A 19,106-nucleotide genomic window follows, 5' to 3' on the forward strand; every position below is an offset into this window, starting at 1 on the left:
GGACTGGAAAGACATCCAGTTTGGTAACAGAGGAAGGGCCTGAAACAGGCTAAAACTAAAGATTGGTCCACTTGAGCCAATGATGAAAGTATTTGTTATGGTAATGAGATGCCCAGTAGTGCATAAAAGGGAGGCAGACTTGCGGAGCAGCCACTTTGGAGCGTCCATCTTGAGAAGGGCCATGGAGGTCAAAGTGCTGGTTTTAGTGAATGCTGGGGCGTTGGTGCGGAGCGTGAGCAGCAATAATATAAGGCAAGGTGAGGCTGATAATTATCCATGGTTCATCTGTTATTAAAGGGATGGTAATGGCAGTAATGGCGTGGCATGCACCTCCTGTGAGATGTGGGATGTGAGGGAGAGGTCAGGGGTTCCCTGACTACCATGTCTTCAGAGAGTGTGGCCAGCTGTAGATACTCTCACACCAAGTGGATCAGTAGGAGCTGCAGTGGGCTCGCTGAGGACTATACAGAAAATGTTATGCACAGGAGAGATAGCGAAGTGGTCACACCCAAGGTTCAGACAGTTAGATGGGGAACCACCGAGAAGGGACGGAATGTAGTTCAGGATTTTACTATCCCCCTCTCACACAAGTGTACGGTTTTTGATTCTATTGGAGGCAATATCGTCTCAGGAGAAAATGACATCAGTATCCAGATCGATGGCATCACCACTAGATCTATTGTTCAGCAGGTTAGGACAAAAACATGGTGAGCAATCATGGTAGCAAACACTTAACATGCCAGGGGCATTTATGTTGGTGCACGGAAAATGCCAGGATGGTATGTTACCTCCCTGGACCCTTAGCAACATTGATGTACAGAGAGATCTCCCATAGCTTCCTGAACGGGCAACACAAGCGATTAGATGGTAAAGAAGACTTATGGAACGCTTGCCTTTAGCGCCAGCACAAGGAGTATAAACGTTGACTGCAAAAGTTGAGAAGTCATATTGCAGGTTTATAAACTTTTTGTTAGGCCAGACTTAAGATGATTGTATGCTGCGCTGGTTGTCGTGAAAAAGGAAGGATCTGACCACAGTTGGGAACAGCTCCATTCTGTCTTTGTCCATGGCGCCATCTAGCCTGCAGTTGTCTGTCCTTTCATACTTTTTGATATTTTTTTGTCTGTTTTAAAGTTTATTTTGGAGGTCTTTTTTGTATGGGGGGGGTGGGGGGGGGAACGGTTTTATTGGCCCTTCCTGGTCGAGGATGCGACTATTCTCCAAGCCACATCTTCGCCCCCCCCCCTACTAACGGCCTACCACCTGGATTGGCACAGCCTTTCCTGCCGGAGATCGGCCAGAGCCTCAGCTTCAGCAGCGGCGGTGCAGCACTGGATTCCATCGCGGAGTGAGCGATGACTTACCGCGGTCGCCGTGTTGGAGCTCCGGAGTGCTGGGACTACGGACTTTGACACCACGGAGCTGTGGTCTGCGGAGCTTTCAGCCGCAGGCGGCACTGACTTTCCAGCCGCGGGCGGCACTGACTTTCCAGCCGCGGGCGGCACTGACTTTCCAGCTGTTGGCAGCATTGACGCCGAGTTTAACATCGCGGAGCCTTGGGATCTCTCGCCGAGGCCGCCAACATTGAATCTCCGCCCAGCTCGGAAGCCTCGGTCTCCGGTAGGAAGCCGCCGATTCGGAGGCACAGGGCCGCTGAGAGTGTTCATGGGCCTGAAACATCGGGCCTGTAGCGGCGACTGCGGAGGCCTCAATAGACCCCAACCACGGGTGAACTTTAACTGAACTTTGGTGCCTTCCCTCACAGTGGGAAAGGTTGATTCCGCTGTAGGGGGGGTGTTTTTTATGTTTTATGTTAAATTCTAAAGTGTTGTGTTTATCTCATTTGGGTGCTGCATGGTAACTCAAATTTCACTGCACCAATTGGTGTATGTGACAACAAATGTCCTTTGTCCTTTGCCCTTTGTCCTGCAAGACTGTAAAAAGTTGCGGAGAGTTGTGGATGTAGCCCAGACCATCACACACACCAGGATCCTTTCCATTGACTCCATTTGTTACCTCAGCAAGGCCAAGGACCAATTTAATTCCAGTCAAGGGCCTGTCTCACTTGGCGATTTTTTTTGGAGACTGCCGACATCATTGATTGACGTATTAGGTCACTGAAAAAGTCGCGGCGTGATGCGGCGGTATTGACGACGTATTTTTTCGGTTTTTCCTCAAGTGTCGCAACATTTTTTTTGTCACTGTTGGATTTTGAACATTTCAAAATCTAGCGGCGACCCTAATAAGTCAGTCAACGATGCCGGCAGTTCGAAAATATTGCCAAGTGAGACAGGCCCTTCCCTGTCTCTTCTCCCCTCTTTCATCAGGCCAGAAGTACAGAAGTTTGAAAACGCACACCTCCTGATTCAGGGACATTTTCTTCCCAGCTGCCACCAGGCAACTGAACGATCCTCTGATCAGCTAGAGTGCGGCCCTGAACTCGTTTACTTCACTGGAGACCATTGAACTATCTTCAATTGGACTTTATCAGACTTCAATGTAAAATCTTGCACTAAATGTTGTACCAATATTACATCATGGATAAGACCTGAGACCCAATGTTGGGATTTCCACAGGATGTGTGTCAACTCTCGCACATAAATGGGTGGTCTAAAACATACCAATCAACAACATTTGAAGAAAACATGCAGAAGCAGGTGAATATTTGGCCCCTTCTACAAAATGCTTGATGAAAATTGAGCTTGATTGCAAATTTGGGGACACTACCTCTAGGGCCAGGGAATCCTGGAGGTCCAGGGTTGCCAGGGTCGCCTCGTGGTGCGGTTCTTGGATAGTCTCTTCGAAGAGGTGATCCAGGTGGTCCTCTGTAGCCTCGGTCACCTACGGACAAAAAAGTGGCCAGTGATAATTAAAAAATAATAATAAACTGGTTAATTAAAAATGATTTATCCAATGCTCAAAAAGTATCAAACAAGCTCAATACCACATGCTTGGTTGGTAAAACTCTTACCTAGCAAGAACCATAGAGTGATACAGCATGAAAACAGGCCCTTCGGCCCAATTTGTCCATGCTGACCATGATGCCCTACTTACCCTAGTCCCACCTGCCTGTGTTTGGCCGATATCCCTCAAAACTTTTCCTATCCATGAACCTTTCCATGCTACCTCAGAATTAAAAGCTTTGTGGTTCAAATCCCATGTCAGAAACAATTACACAAACATTTAGTCTTACACTTTGGTGCAGTGCTGATGATATACTGTATGCTGCTCTGTCGGAAATTTAAGCTTTTTATTGAGAAATTAATCAATTGGATTTAAAAAGCCGTGTGGCATGTTTGTGCAAGAAAAAAAAGGAAGTTTTCTCTGGCATACCTCGGTCAACATTGGGCTAGTTGGGCTGAAGGGCCTGTTTCCACAAAGTATCACTCTATGACTCTAACATTCACCTCTCAGTTAACACCACTACAATGATCCAATTATTGTCACATTGCTCTGTCTGTGCGAGATTGTGGTCACATTTAGGCTGCGGCAATTCTCATATAACACAGTGAATGTCAAGATAGACACAAAATGCTGGAGTCACTCAGCGGGACAGGCAGCATCGCTAGAGATAAGGAATGGGTGACGTTTCGGGTTGAGGGCCTTCTTCAGATAGTGAATGGCAACATTGTTTTTGAAAATGACATGTGTTCAGTTCTGGGCATCACAGGAAAGATGTTGTCAAGCTGGAAAGGGTACGGAGAAGATTTACGAGGATGTTGCCAGGACTAGAGGGTCTGAGCGTTAAGGAGAGGTTAAGAAGGCTGGGACTCTATTCCTTGGAGCGCAGAAGGATGAGGGGTCATCTTATATCATGACAGGAATAGATCAAGTAGATGCACAGAATCTCTTGCCCAGAGTAGGGAAATCGAGGACCAGAGGACAGAGGTTTAAGGTGAAGGGGAAAAGATTTAATAGGAATCTGAGGGGTAACTTTTCCACACAAAGGGTGGTGGGTGGATGGAACAAGCTGCCAGAGGAGGTAGTTGAGGCTGTGATTATCCCAATGTTTAAGAAACAGTTAGCTAGGTATACGGATAAGACAGGTTTGGAGGGATATGGAACAAATGCACACAGGTGGGACTTGTGTAGCTGGGACATGTTAGCTGGTGTGGGCAAGTTGGGCCAAAGGGCATGTTTCCATGCTATATCACTCTGTAACATCTGTGACTATAACTGGAAACCTTCCATTTCTGCTCCAAAGCACTTCACAGAATCACAGAATGACTATAGCGTGGAATGAGAGTCAAAGGGTTAAACTGCATGGACACAGGACCTTTGATCCAATTCGTCTATGGTGAGCAAATTGCCAACCTGAGCTTGTCCCATTTGCCTACATTTGGACCATATCCCTCTAAACCATTCCCATCTCCCCATGACCGCGTGGGTTTTCTCCGAGATCTTCGGTTTCCTCCCACACACCAAAGGCATTACAGGTTTGTAGGTTAATTGGCTTGGTGCATTTGTAAATTGTTCCTAGTGTGTGTAGGGTAGTGTTAATGTGTGGGGATCGCCGATCAGCCCGGATTCTGTGTCTGCACGGCATCTCTAAACTAAAATAAACTAATCCAACACAGTGTCTTCATGTAAGAACAATCCAACATCATGTCTCCAAGTAAGAACAATCCAAAAGACCCCTTTCCTCAATGCCTTGCAAGTTTTTTACTTTCACTAAAACTTCCTTATGGATGCTACAAGAGTATCTGCATCTACCGCTATCCCTGAAGGAACAATACAAACGTGACCAATTGCTTCATTTTTCTTCATCTCACTCTGTCTCTTTTGCCGTCTTCTTCACTCTAATTCTTCCCATTCTTAACCTCTCTGCCAATGGCAAGAATTTCTCTCTATCTACACTGTACGAGGCTTTTGTAAAGTGCTTTATTTTAAATATAAATGTTTTATATTTAATCTGCTCTCAATCTCTTCTGCTCCGTGGAAAACAACACCATTGTGTCGTTTATCCACCTTTTAAAACCTCATACTTCTAATCACTAAGGTAAATCTCTTCTGAATCCTCCACAAAGCCTTTACATATTTCATAAAGTGTGATTTGCAGAAAGGGATTCAGTAATCCAACAGTGGCTGAAGCAGTATTTTATAAAGGTTCATTATATCGTTGATCTTGTATTCTGTTCTTGTACGTGTAAAGGTTGGCACCCCAAAAGCTCTGTAAATCACTTTGTCAAAACTGCCTCACCACCTTCAACAAACCTGCACAGATACACAGTATTGTGACTTTTCAATCTTTCTAGCAAAATGCATTACGAATATTTCTCAGAATAAAATTTCACCTGCCACTTACCCACCCTAGACTTGATGGATAAGTGACAGTCCACATTTATGCCTCCATGTTTTGTGAATTAACACACTTACAAATTGTGGCATGGTCGGAGAGAGAGGGAAAGCCATGATGGAGAGAGAGGGAAAGAAAGGGCTATCTGAAGTTAGGGAAGTCAATGTTCATACTGCTGGGGTGTAAACTACCCAAGTGAAATATGAGGTGCTGTTCCTCCAATTTGCACTGGGTTTCACTGACAATGGAGGAGGCCCAGGACAGAAAGGTCAGATTGGGAATGGGAGGGGGAGTTGAAGTGCTAAGCAACCGGGAGATCAGGTTGGTTAAGATGGACTGAGCGAAGGTGTTCAGCGAAATGATCGCCGATGGTCTCACCGATGTAGAGAAGTTGACACCTGGAACAGCAAATACTCCCCCTCCCCCCATTCATAACAAGGACAGAGTCCCCCTTGTCCTCACCTTCCACCCCATCAGCTGTCGCATACAGCACATAATCCGCCAACATTTTCGCCACCTCCAATGGGATCCCACTACTGACCACAACTTCCCATCTCCACCCCTTTCTGCTTTCCACAGAGACCATTGCCTCCAAAACTCCATGGGCAACTCGTCCCTTCCCACCCAAACCACCCCCCTCCACAGGTACTTTCCCCAGCAACCGCTGGAGATGCAACACCTGTCCCTTTACCTCCCCCCTTGACTCCATCCAAGGACCCAAACAGTCTTTCCAGGTGAAGCAGAGGTTCACTTGCACCTCCTCCAACCTCAACTACTGTAGCTGCTGTTCCAGGTGTCAACTCTACATCGACGAGAGTGAGGCCCAGCGCAAATTGGAGGAACACACCTCATATTTCGCTTGGGAGGATTACACCCCAGCGGTATGAACATTGACTTCCCTAACTTCAGATAGCGCTTGCTTTCCCTCTCTCTCCATCCCTCCCCCTTCCTGGTTTTCCCACTAGTCGTACTGTCTCCGACTCCATTCTATCTTTATCCGTCCCCTTCCCTAACATCAGTCTGAAGAAGAATCTCAACCCGAAACGTTCCTTCAGATAGTTAATGAATGGAGCCCAGGTTTTATCGAAAAGATCTTCTTTGTCCATTAAGACAAGTTTAATTCTTTCTAAGTATAGGGTCTCCGACATTTCCGCCATCCACATTTTAATTGTGGGGGTTGTAGGGCCTTTCCAAACTTTTAATATTAATTTTTTCCTGATTATTATACTGTAGTCGAGAAAATTTCTTTGGTTTGTTGTGAGTGTTAAACTTTGTTCTGATATTCCAAGTATTAATAATTTTGTGTCTGGGTCCAGTTTTGTATTAATAACTTCTGAAGTTATTTCAAAAATATCAGTCCAGAAATGTTTAAGTTTTATACAGTTTGCAAACGTATGTGTTAAATTAGCCTCTAGATGTAGACATTTATCACAAATAGGAGAGATTTGTGGGAAGATTCTATTTAGTTTTTTTTAGTGTAGTCTATGTAAGACCTTGAATTGTATTAAAGTATGTCTGGCATTTAACGAACATTGATGTATTTGTTGTAAACTTTTGTCCCACATATCTTTCGTTATAGGGTGACCTATTTCATTTTCCCATTTGTATCTATATGGTTCGGTCGGTGGTACCTCGTTGTTTAGTAGGGTGTTATAAATATAAGCTATTAGTTTCTCAGTATTAGGATGCTTGTTCAAACATTCATCAAGAATTTCTGATTCCCTACTCCTGTAGACTTGTGTATTAGATTTAGCATAATCTCTAATTTGTAGATATCTGAAGAAATTATTTGAGTGCAGTCCATAATTCTGTTGTAACTCTTGAAATGAAAGAAAAGTGCCTTTCCCATAAAGATGTCCAATATTTTTGATCCCATAATTTTTCCATTGTGTGAAACCTTTGTCCATAAAGGATGATTTGAATAAAGGATTATTTACAATGGGAAGGCATAGTGGTATATTATTCAATTTTAAATCTTTTTTTATTTGTTTCCAAATTCGTATTCCACTATGTATTATGGGGTTTTCTTTATACGTTTTGGGATAGGCCTGACGAAGGGACCTGACCCAAAATGTTGTCTGTCCATTCCCTCCACTGATCCACTGAGTTCCTCCAATAATTTGCCCTCTTTATTGCATGGTTCCCAGTTTTGACGATGAGCCTATTATGTGACTCCTTGCCAAATGCCTTTACGAGGTTCACATTAACCTTCACCACATTTCCTCACCATCCTGTTCTGTTGGCTCATCAAAAAACTATTAAGATAATCTGACATCATTTTCTTTTAAAAAGTGGGTGCCGGGTTTTGTTAATCAAGCTTTAGTTAATTCAATTTGTCAATTACAAGTAACCTTCACCTATCAGGTAGTTTGGAATCTGCAAAATCATCTTTTACAGTCAACCTGAAATTTGACTATGCAATCATTCAAGAATGGACAGAAAGTGCTGGAGTCACTCAGCGGGTTAGGCAGCATCTCTGGAGAAAAAAGATAGGTGACTTTCCGGGTCAGGACCATTTTTCGGACTAACAGTATGGATGGGGAGTGGGGGGAGGGTAGGAGCTGAAGGACTAATCAGGGCTGGTCACAAATGACCTCAGGCCTGGTAGGTCCATGGTCTGGCAAGCAAAGATGTGATCTCATGAATAATAATGTGGAGAACTGTGGAACTGGTAAAACAACTAGGAGAGAAGGAAGTGGGGCAAGGAGGGGGAAGAGGGGAGGGGAGGGGGCGTATGAGAAGAAGTTACTTAAAACTAGAACATTCAATGTTCATACTGCTGGGATGTATGTATGCTACCCAAGGATGTTGTTCCTCCAACTTGCATTTGGCCTCTATCTGGCAATGGAGGAGGCCCAGGACAGAAGAGTTAGTATGGGAATGGGAAGGGGCATTGAAATGGTTGGCAGCCGGAAGATCGCGTAGTCCAAGGAGGTCTAAGCGTAAGTGTTCAGCGAAACGGCCGTCGAAAAAAAAAAAAAATTTAAGCTTTTAATCCTATTAAATGTATTCCAACCAAAATGTTTCCTCAACAAAAATGAGGGAAAAACAATAAAAGTGCTGAAGAAACTCAGTGGATCAGGGAGCATCTTTGGAGGAAATGGATGTATGATATTTTGGGGTGAGTTGATGTAAACTCCAAGGTGCAGTAAACACAGACTATTGCACCACTTCTACAGAAGATGTAATGTCTTCTGACCAATGCTTAGCAAATGTTGTAGGATATGTCCCAGACATTTGGATTGGGACCTTTGTTTTCCTACCTCTGTCCCATCCCCCCCCCCCACCCCCCCCCCCCCCCCCCCTCCCCCTCCACTTACCCCCAATCCCACAAGAGGAGGATTCATCTACCAGTGTCCTGGTTTGAGACTCACCTTTCTCTCCACTCCTGCCAGGGGATCCTGGGTAGCCTGGTCTTCCTGAACTTCCAATTTCTCCTTTTCTCCCATCGTATCCTGGCGAACCTGGAAGGCCAGGTGTTCCTGGGAATCCAATCAAACCTGGAGAGCCCTTCTCACCTGTGCCAAATCAAGACATGAAATAATAAGCAACATAAACTTCACACTGGGCCACGTTTCAATCATCGTAAAGTTATGTCAGTGAAGCTTAAAATCAAAGCAACATGATTGTATCTCGAACCCATGAATGCACTAACTGCAAACACCGCAGTCAGGATAATCCTCTATCTGCATTGAGCAGCACACAGATTTAGTTTAGTTTAATTTAGAGATACAGCGCGGAAACGGGACCTTCGGCCCATCGAGTCCGCACTGAACAGCGATCCCTGCACATTAACACTACCCTACACACACCAGGGACAATTTACATTTATACCAAGCCAATTAACCTACAAACCTGTACGTCTTTGGAGTGTGGGAGGAAACCGGAGATATCGCAGGAAACCTACGCAGGTCACGGGGAGAACGAACAAACTAACTCCGTACAGACAGCACCCGGTCAGGATCGAACCCGAGTTTCTGGCACTGCAAGCGCTGTAAGGCAGCAACTCTACCGCTGCGCCATCGTGCTGTCCTAATCTGTGCTGATAAAGCTGCAGTTATCACTGATAATAATTTCCTGAGGGTTTGAAGTTAATTTGGTGCGGCAAATAAAGAATCGTTTAAAATGAGTGAGGCACAGAAATGGACTCTTCCAGAAGGTGGAATCTACCCAGTTGTTTTTAACCCGGGATTCATAAACCGCTCAAAAAAAGCGATAGGGTCAAAAGAAAAGAAGTAGCACAAAAAAAGCTCTTTTACCTCAGCAGATTACATATCGTGCAGGGCACACCAAGGACTAAGAAAAACATAGATTAGGATATCATAATGTCTTAAGGTCATAAGTGATAGGAGCAGAATTAGGCCATTCTGCCCATCAAGTCTACTCAGCCATTCAATCATGTCTGATCTCCAGTAACTTTCCCTCCTAATCCCATTCTCCTGCTTTCTCCCCATAACCCCCTGACATCTGTACTAATCAAGAAACTATCTATCTCTGCCTTAAAAATATCCATTGATGGCCTCCATAGCCTTCTGTAGCAAAGAATTCCACAGATTCACTATCCTCTGACTAAGGAAATTCCACCTCATCTCCTTAAAGGAAGCTATGACCTCTGGTCCTAGACTCTCCCACTGGTGGAAACTTGCTCTCCACATCCACTCTATCCAAGCCTTTCACTATTCGGTACGTTTCAATGATGATTTATCTTCGAAATTTCATCTAGTACAGGTCCAGTGCCGTCAAACAATCTTCCCAGATTCTGGGTCTCTGGCGCTGTAAAACAGCTCCAGTAAGGCTGTACCTCTGAGCAACGTGCCACCCAGTGAATTCCCTCGGTGAAGTGATCAAAAACGAAACAGAACAGTTGCCAGGCATATTCTCCAAACAGGCTGGAATAGTGGATGCACCATGGTGGATGTAGGATGTTAATAGCCCTGTCCCACGGTACGAGTTCATTCCAAGAGCTCTCCCGAGTTTTAAAGAAATCAAATTCGTGGTAAGCACGGAGAATGAACGTAGAGGGTACGTCGGAGCTCGGGGACGTCTCATAGTGCTAACGGCAGGTACTCGGGAAGACTCGCTAACGGCAGGTAAGCACGGGAAGACTCGTGAAGATTTTTCAACATGTTGAAAAATGTCCACGAGAGCCCCGAGTACCGACGAGTGGCCATTACCGTAAATCTCCGAGTTCGAATCAGGGCAAACTCGGGAGAACTCTTGGAATGAACTCGTACCGTGGGACAGGGCTTTCATATCTTTGTTTCTGCGCATCCTGACAGCAGAAATTAACGTCAGTAATGTTGCAAAAGCTGCACTGTTGCTTTGAAAAGTTTCTGCCTTTAGTGTTCTCCAGTAGCTTGTAAACTTCTATTTTATTTCATTTTATTATTTCATTTTATTGTATGACATGTTTTTATGTGAAGCACTTTGAGTCTGCCTCGTGTATGAAATGTGCTATATAAATAAAGTTGCCTTGCCTTGCCTTGCCTAAAGTAACGCTAAATGTGTGTGGACTAACAGTGCATACATTTAATGTTGGTGTGCCACTGAAATAGCTTTATATATTTGGAATGTAAGTCAAGTGCAAATCTTCAGCAGTCACTGCGTGAAACAGAGAAGGTTCATCAGGCACTCGATACTGGGACCTGAAGAGGACTTGGATAGGTAAGTTCTAATTGAATAACAGCGGTGTCTAAATGACCTTGGAGCTGGAATTGGATCAGTTTAGTTTATTGTCACGTGTACCGAGGTACAGTGAAAAGCTTTTGTTGCCTGCTAACCATTCAGCGGAAAGACAATACATGATAACAATCGAGCCATTTACAGTGTATAGATAGATACATGATAAGGGAATAACGTTTAGTGCAAGGTAAAGCCAGCAAAGTCCGACCAAGAAGGGGTCAGCAACCTAGGGGAGGGGTGGACAACCATGTTCTGCATAGGGGCCAGGTCACATGTCTCGGATGGCGGGCCACTTCCAACTCGTGTACACACGGCCCCCATCCCGCCCCGGATGGCAGGCATCAAATCACGTGTTCACATAGAACATCAACCACGTATTGCCAACCCCGATCCCGACAGTGAAGCCCAGACACAGAAGGTGCACGGCCGTGCTGGCGGCTTTGCGCAGGATGCATCACAGCCAGAGCTCGGTGCTTGGTCGCGCTCGGCAGCGCTTGGCACTGCTCGGCGACCCTCGCCGCTGCTCGGCACCACGGCCTCGGGCCCGGGAGGTACCGGAGATGATGGGCCAGATGATTATGGGGAAAATATTATGCCTGCAGGCCGGATGATATCGGGTTATAGGCTGCATTCGGCCCGGGGGCTGTAGGTTGCCAACCCCTGGTCTAGGGTCACCAATGAGGTAGATAGTAGTTCAGCACCGATCTCTGGTTGTGGTAGGATGATTCAGTTATCAGATGGCAGGATACAACATTAAAATTCATCTTATAGACAATAGACAATAGGTGCAGGAGTAGGCCATTCGGCCCTTCGAGCCAGAACCGCCATTCACTGTGATCATGGCTGATCATCCCCAATCAGTACCACGTTCCTGCCCCTATCCCTTGACTCTGCTATTTTTAAGAGATGTGGATGGGTGAAAGAAACTTTGCATTATATTCGCACTTTACCCAGATTTTTTCCTCACCCAGGGTGTAAAACTCACCATCAATTTGCTGATGTCCATTTTTCACAGCCTTGGAGTCAAAATGCAAAAATAACAAGGCTCTTGTGAAATGAGCATTGATGAAAAGGGATGAAACCAGCGTACCTTTTCCACCATATCGACTATATGGCGTTTCACGGCCAGATTCCCCTGGAAGTCCCGGGAGTCCTGGAGACCCAGGGTAACCGGGATTTCCTGACATTCCTGGGAATCCCTTCATGCCAGAGGGTCCTGAAGGCCCACGATCTCCTACGAAACCCTTTGGTCCCGGGAAACCTGTAAAAAAAGACAATTCACTTTTTAAGTCAAACTTTGGAGAAGAAGGTGGAAAGGCATCATGTTTGGCCACTACAAAACTACTAACGCAGTCAGCGGTAGACTAAAATGCTGGAGAAACTCAGCGGGTGAGGCAGCATCTATGGAGCGAAGGAAATAGGCAACATTTCGGGCCGAAACCCTTATTAACGCAGTCAGCAATTTTCTTCCTCTTTACAGCTTAATTGGTTAGCATTTGCTGGGTTGACAAAATACACTCTCTGGTTTGATTCTTTCAAAACTGATTTTACTTTGCAAATTCTGCTCGTAAGTGCACTCCTGCCGATTAGACTTCTCAAGAAGATGGAATTGCGGTTCCTGTCATGTCCTGATGTGTCACACTGCATTTGGACAATGATATCACATTTACCATCCATTATCCAATATTTTATATTTTAGTCATTTGCCATGTGGGAGCTGAGTGAATGTTGAAAACAGAGCCTCTTGCTGCCCTCCACAAAGGCCATGCTTATTCTCTCTGCCTTTTGATAGCTCCTCCCTCCATACTCTCTCCCATCGCCCTAACTCATCTTCAATTTCTCCTAGAGCCAGAGAAACAATCTAGCCCTCAGTATTATCTACATAGACATCACCCCGTACAAAAATCTGGGCTCAAACCTGACAACTGTCCCATAATGGGCAACTCATCTTCAAACAACATCAATATTTGAATAACAAGTATATCTGGGACTTGAATTCCTCTCGATTATTTTTAATTCTTTTTTAGTTTAGTTTAGAGATACAGCGCGGAAACAGGCCCTTCACCCCACCGACCCAACGCCGACCAGTGATCCCCGCACACTAACGTTATCCTACACACACTAGCAACAATTTACAATTATACCAAGCCAATTGACAGACAAATCTGTATGCCTTTGGAGTGTGGGAGGAAACCGGAACACCCGGAGAAAACCCACACAGGTCACGGGGAAAACGTACAAATTCCGTAGACAGGACCCGTACCCAGGTCTCTGGCGCTTCAAGGCAGCAACTTTACCGCTGATTCACTGTGCCATCCTAAAGTCCCTGTCCCACTTTCACGACCTAATTCATGACCTCTGCCGAGTTTTCCCTTGACTCACACTCGCAGCATGGTCGCCACGAGGTCGTAGGTAGGTTGTAGTAGGCCGTGATGCTAGTCGTAGGTACTCGTGGCATCAAGTAGGTCGTGGCGTTTTTTCTAGCCTGATAAAAAATGTCCACGAGAAAAAAAAGGTTGGTATGGAAAAAATAGATACTTTTTACCCGTAGGTAGGTCGTAGGTAGGTCGTGATTCTGGACGTAGGTAGTTGTAGGTAGTCATAAGTAGTTGGAGGCAGTCGGAGGTAATAGCTCCAGGGTGATAAAAAGGTCAGTAGAAAAAAAAGGTTATTTAAACAGCAGAACGTCACCTCTGTCACTCCAAGGCATGTTCATTCATAGCTGGAGAGTTTTTTGGAGAGGAGACTTGTGTTTTAGAGATGGCACCAAAAAGGCAGCAGTGCAGGGGGAGGGCACAACCCTGAAAAAAAACGGCCATGCAGGTGTTGCCCACTCAGGAGGAGGAGTGGCGGGAGGTGATGCCACAGGAGGTGATGGTGCAGGAGAAGGTAGCTCTGCATGAGAGACCCCTGGAGGATGAGATCAGGGTGGTAGTATATGTCCCCACCACCACCCCATCCTTCACTGCCTCATTTGAAGGCAGCAAAGCGACCCTTTCTCCTGTATCTGACACAGCATCAGAGGCAGGTGCCCCATTGGTGGTGAGGGAGGGCTGGAGGAAGGTTGTGCCCTACACTTTCACCAGGCAGCAGGAGGGGGACCTTGAGGAATGGTGCCAGCAGAATGCCATCCTGTATGAAAAGGAAAATGAGGGGTACAGGGACAGGGACAAGAATGGCAAGCTTGCCATCCACTGCCCCACATGTGTGCTTAAAGTTCCATCTTTTGTCAAAGCCCAGCGCCACTCTCTCCCAGTCATCTGGAGTACTGGGACAGTCCATCACATCATCTCCATTCACCCATTGAGATCTCTTCTTGTGCTTCCTCCTCACCCTTGCTCTTCCTCTTCTGCCTTTCTTAAAAGGCTCCTGAAGCAAAAGGGCTACTGCAAACAGCAGTAAAACGTACATGGTCGAAGGAGGTCTTCAACATAGTCGTGGGAGGTCTTCAACATAGTCGTAGGAGGTCTTCAACATAGTCGTGGAAGGTCGTAGGAGGTCGTAGGTTACCGCGACCTTGATTTTTTTAGGTAGTTTAAGGTCGTCAGAGGTCACAAATTAGGTCGTGAAAGTGGGACAGGGCCTTTAATTGTGTAAAAAACTTTTTTTTTAATAATACGTTGGGCAAAATCGCTTGGAAAAAAACAATCCATAAGACCTTTGGCCTTTATTTCAGTTCCTATTAGTGTAACCAGGTATAAAAAACAATGAAGCCTTATTTGATGAATGAGACTGCATCAGCTACATGCTGAAGAATGAGCAAAGCCCGTCACATAGAACTGAAATCTGGCCCTAACTCTACTTCTTTTAAGGAAGCAATGGATGTCATTTTTCATGCTGGTGCCTGATTCAAACATGCATCAGATTTGAAATTGCCTGGAAATGAATTTAGCACTGAAAGTGAGGCCTACAAATACTATGCTTCACTGGTTTTTCTTCACTGTGACTTGTTTCTTACTTGGTTGAAAACCGGAGAGGTTCACATAATATCTGGCGAGAGGCAAAGCCCCTGATGCAAGATATATCAGAGTGAACAACGTCAACAAGATCTCCCATCGTCATCATGTGGTCACCACCATCATGCCACTGGCCATTGTACTGAACAAACAAATGGGAAGAGGCAAATGTGGAGAAAAGAACTGCAGATTCTGGTATATGTCAATGATAGACAAAAAGTGCAGGAGTAACTCAGCGGGTCGGGCAGCATCTCTGGTGAAAAAGGACGGGTAACGCTTTTGGTCTGTACCCTTCAAGCTAAAAGTAGAGGGGATGGAACTTAAGGTAGGAAAAGGGTGGAACACAACAGGTCCGGCAACAGATGACCAGGAAATAGTGCAGCCCATAATGGGCCATTGTTGGCTGGGGAAGAGGTGATAATGAAGTGAGGTATGGTCAATATTCTATGGCCATAGCTATGTAAACTTTCAATGATTCTTATACATAGTTGGCTTATTGTTTTATTGGTGATTTTTTCCCCCAGACTTTTAGAAGTGCTTTTTCATTTTTTAATTGGTTATAATTGAAAGGTTCAAGCCAAAATACATCCCATGGCATATGTAAAACTTGCTGTACATCATAAGGGATCGTGCATGTAACTCCATTGTCATCTACTCCTCAGAACTATACTGTACTGTACATAGCAACACAAAATCAGCTGGGTAGAGTTGCCCAGCATTTGTCCCATCAACCTCAAACTTCAACCAGTTCACTCTCTGCAAGTCGTGCCTGAACTGCTGAATATTTCCAGCATTGTACATGCCACTGAAAACCTGGTTTAAAGAGACTGCATCGGTTTTGCAGGAGTTGGCAAAATGGAAACGAAAAGTTACTTTTGGAGTGACAACACTACACCCCTTCTCCCGCTCCAATACCTCAAGGAAGGGGCAATTAAAATCTATTACACTGGATGTAAATAAAATAAAATTTGAAAAAAAAAAGTGTAATATTGAAAAAAGTTATTTAAAGAAAATTAAACATAATAAAAAGGCATTACGCTAAATCAACTTAACTGATGAAAAAAAAGCGAGTCTTCCCTTGCCTCCACCCACAGACCTAGAATCACTGTGCAATTGGTAGTTCTCCAATGTTACACCAGGTATGACCTGGCGCAGGCTAAACATGGTGAATCCCCGGAAGAGTGTTGGTGAATGTGAGCAAGACCAGGCTCACCATTGAATTCCATGTGGAGTCCAGTTTAGTGCACCTGAACCCTAGACTGTTGCCCTATGCACCCTTGCTATTGAATGTCAGGAAGTAAATAAACTCAAAGGACCAACATCTAACAATGTCACGTTCAACTTTTGGAGAGAAGCAGATGATAGGGAACGGTGAAAGATTTGCACCTAACTTCTTATCCTAAAGATTACGCTCATTTAATTTTTAGGCTTTTTCCAAAACTAGGGACAATTACATGAGATAAGGAAGAGAGCTCAGAAAGAATTTGTCATTCTGCCTCAGAATGAATGAATTTGCTCTCCATACAGTGAAGCTGGATAATGGTTAGCTCCAGATGTGATTGCAGCTAAATGAGGAAGGATGTGGGAAGACACAATGCTGGAGTAACTCAGTGGTAACTCAGCGGGAACCCACTATCTGTTTAAACCAGCATCTGCAGTTCCTTCCCACACAGGATCTCGGATAGAGATGAGTAGAGAGTAGCACCCTAACCTCCCCTCCCCACCAACCCTGCAATTGGATGGAGTTCATTCATGGCAGTTTCACTCTGGGGCTACTCTGAGAGGAAATCCTATACTTTGTACTTCTGGACAACTGGTTGCCTGCCTTCCAACTAGTAGTGAATCTGATGCACATCCATGATCCTTTAAAAAGTATTGTATCCCCTCTGTGAGCCAAAGAGTTGGTTTGAACATGCAGTAATTTTGCAACCTGGTGAAATGAATGTGTTTGGTGGAACTTGTTCAAATTACGTAAAGTTGAATTGTGCAAGAGATTAATAGTGGTGCCACAGTGGTAGAGTTGCTGGCATACAGCTCCAGAGAGCTAGGTCCCATCGTAACTACGGGTGCTGTCCGTACAGAGTTTGTACATTCTCCCTGTGACCGCGTGGGGTTTTTCCGGATGCTCCGGTTCCCTCCCACACTCAAAAAATGTATAGGTATGAAAGGTAGACAAAGGTGCTGGAGAAACTCAGTGGGTGCAGCAGCATCTATGGAGCGAAGGAAATAGGCAACGTTTTGGGCTGAAACATTGCCTATTTCCTTCGCTCCATAGATGCTGCTGCACCCACTGAGTTTCTCCAGCACTTTTGTCTACCTTCGATTTTCCAGCATCTGCAGTTCCTTCTTAAACACATAGGTATGTAAGGTAATTGGCTGCGGTAAAATTGTAAATTGTCCCCAGTGTGTAGAATAGTGCCAGCATTCGCGGTGATCACTCGTCGGGATGGACTCAATGGGCCGAAGTGCCTGTTTCCGTGCTGTATCTCTAAAGTCTAAAGATGGAACTCAAGATCAATTCTGGTAATACAAGATTAGGCATATTATTTGGAGTTAGGCACGTAACATTATACCTGTACCACATTTGGGCAGCTTGGTGCCAACAGAGCTTCCACTCTGCAAAGGTAGCCTTGAAAAAACACTTTAATTGTACCAAGGCTAAAGCTAATGGATTATTTTTTTCCGCTTTCCTTTTCACCGACAGCATCGTAAATGTGGATGGATTTCGTATGTCATTATCTACCTGAACATCTGATGTACACTCTTGGCATCTACAACCAGGGACGTGAAATTCGTAAAATTGCACCTGAAATTGGTTGCAGCATGTCCAGAGGTGTAAAAATCTTGTGAGCATTTCAATTCAATTCTTGTACATGCAGCAAGTTCCCCGAGGACTTTGCTGGTAAATTAATATCCCAGATATACAGGTAGGTTGCACAGACGGGGAAGATTCCAGGTTTGATCCTGACCCACAGGGGAAGTCTATTGAGCACCAGACCACTAGACTTGAGACCACCGAAGGAAGAGAGGACTAAGCTTGTCCAATGTTGCAACACTCACCGTGCAGCTTCACACATTACCAATGACACCCTGTTCTGATCACTGACACCTGTGCTAGAGTTAGCACAATACTAGCACCTTCAGGATAATGAGGGGTAGAGGGTGTGAAGGAGGGGCACTGGCCAAAATAATCTAATGCAAGGATCCTGACTTAAATCGTTAACTGTTTCCTTTTCCACTCATGCTGCCTGCCCTGCTGAGCTTTTCCACCATTTGCGAAACAATTTTGCTACATTCCCATTATCTGCAATCTCTTGTTTTGGATTTTCAACCAATAGTCCCTTCCTTATATTCAGGGTAATGCCATGCCGTCTGTTTCAAAGGTCTTCATACTTAATAAAGGAAAGTAGCTGTTAGCCTTCGAAACCTGGAGTTTAGTTTTGGCTCAATGCAGAAGACCTTTATCTACATGAAATAAAGTGCACCTGGATCATAAGATCATAAGTTATACGAGGAGAATTAGGCCATCTGGCCCATCAGGTCTACTCCGCCATTCAATCACGGCTGATCTATCTCTCCCTACCTAACCACCTTCTCCCCATAACTTCTTACACACGTACTAATCAAGAATCTCTGCCTTAAATATATCCACTGACTTTGCCTCCACAGTCTTCTGCAGATCGACACTAGTGCAGCTGGTGTACATTGCATGGACTTCCATTGTGCATTAGTGCTCAGCATCGTTGATGGCTGCTTCTAAGTCTCAGTCTCTGCACCACAAAATGGGGAATATTGAGAAGGCGCAATGCTGCTCTCCAATGGCGAAACTGGGGATAAAGTTGGTTATATTTTAACTCGCAAACTAGAAAAGCAGACTGCATGCTCATCGGTTCAATGGGGCAAGTCACTTAAATGTCAGGCAGTCCAGCAAGTTTTATCAATAGCTTAGATATGAAAGGAAAATAATTTTGAAGCCATAGTAGCAATGACCAGATGTTACTATCACTACCACAGATATTTAAGCCATTATGTTAAGAAGCCAGGACAGTTTGAAAACAAGCATCACATCAATAGTCTGGTAGCAATTTATCCATGTTAATTTAAAAGACATGTTGACTGCTGAGGCTGATGGATCACAGCTTTAGCCAGAAGCATGATTACAGTGGAGCCTG

At 44.8% G+C, this 19,106-nt stretch overlaps 1 protein-coding gene across 1 annotated transcript in view; it reads right to left on the bottom strand.

Annotated features, from left to right (window-relative positions):
- Positions 1-19,106, bottom strand: part of LOC129701953 (collagen alpha-6(IV) chain-like) — a 398,708-nt gene that overhangs the window by 55,539 nt on the left and 324,063 nt on the right. The window contains 3 exon segments of the mRNA XM_055643398.1: positions 2,728-2,841; positions 8,671-8,814; positions 12,069-12,239. Coding sequence (XP_055499373.1) covers positions 2,728-2,841; positions 8,671-8,814; positions 12,069-12,239 — 429 coding nt within the window.

This window comes from Leucoraja erinacea, chromosome 12, assembly GCF_028641065.1.
Source record: "Leucoraja erinacea ecotype New England chromosome 12, Leri_hhj_1, whole genome shotgun sequence".
Classification (NCBI taxonomy): domain Eukaryota; kingdom Metazoa; phylum Chordata; class Chondrichthyes; order Rajiformes; family Rajidae; genus Leucoraja; species Leucoraja erinaceus.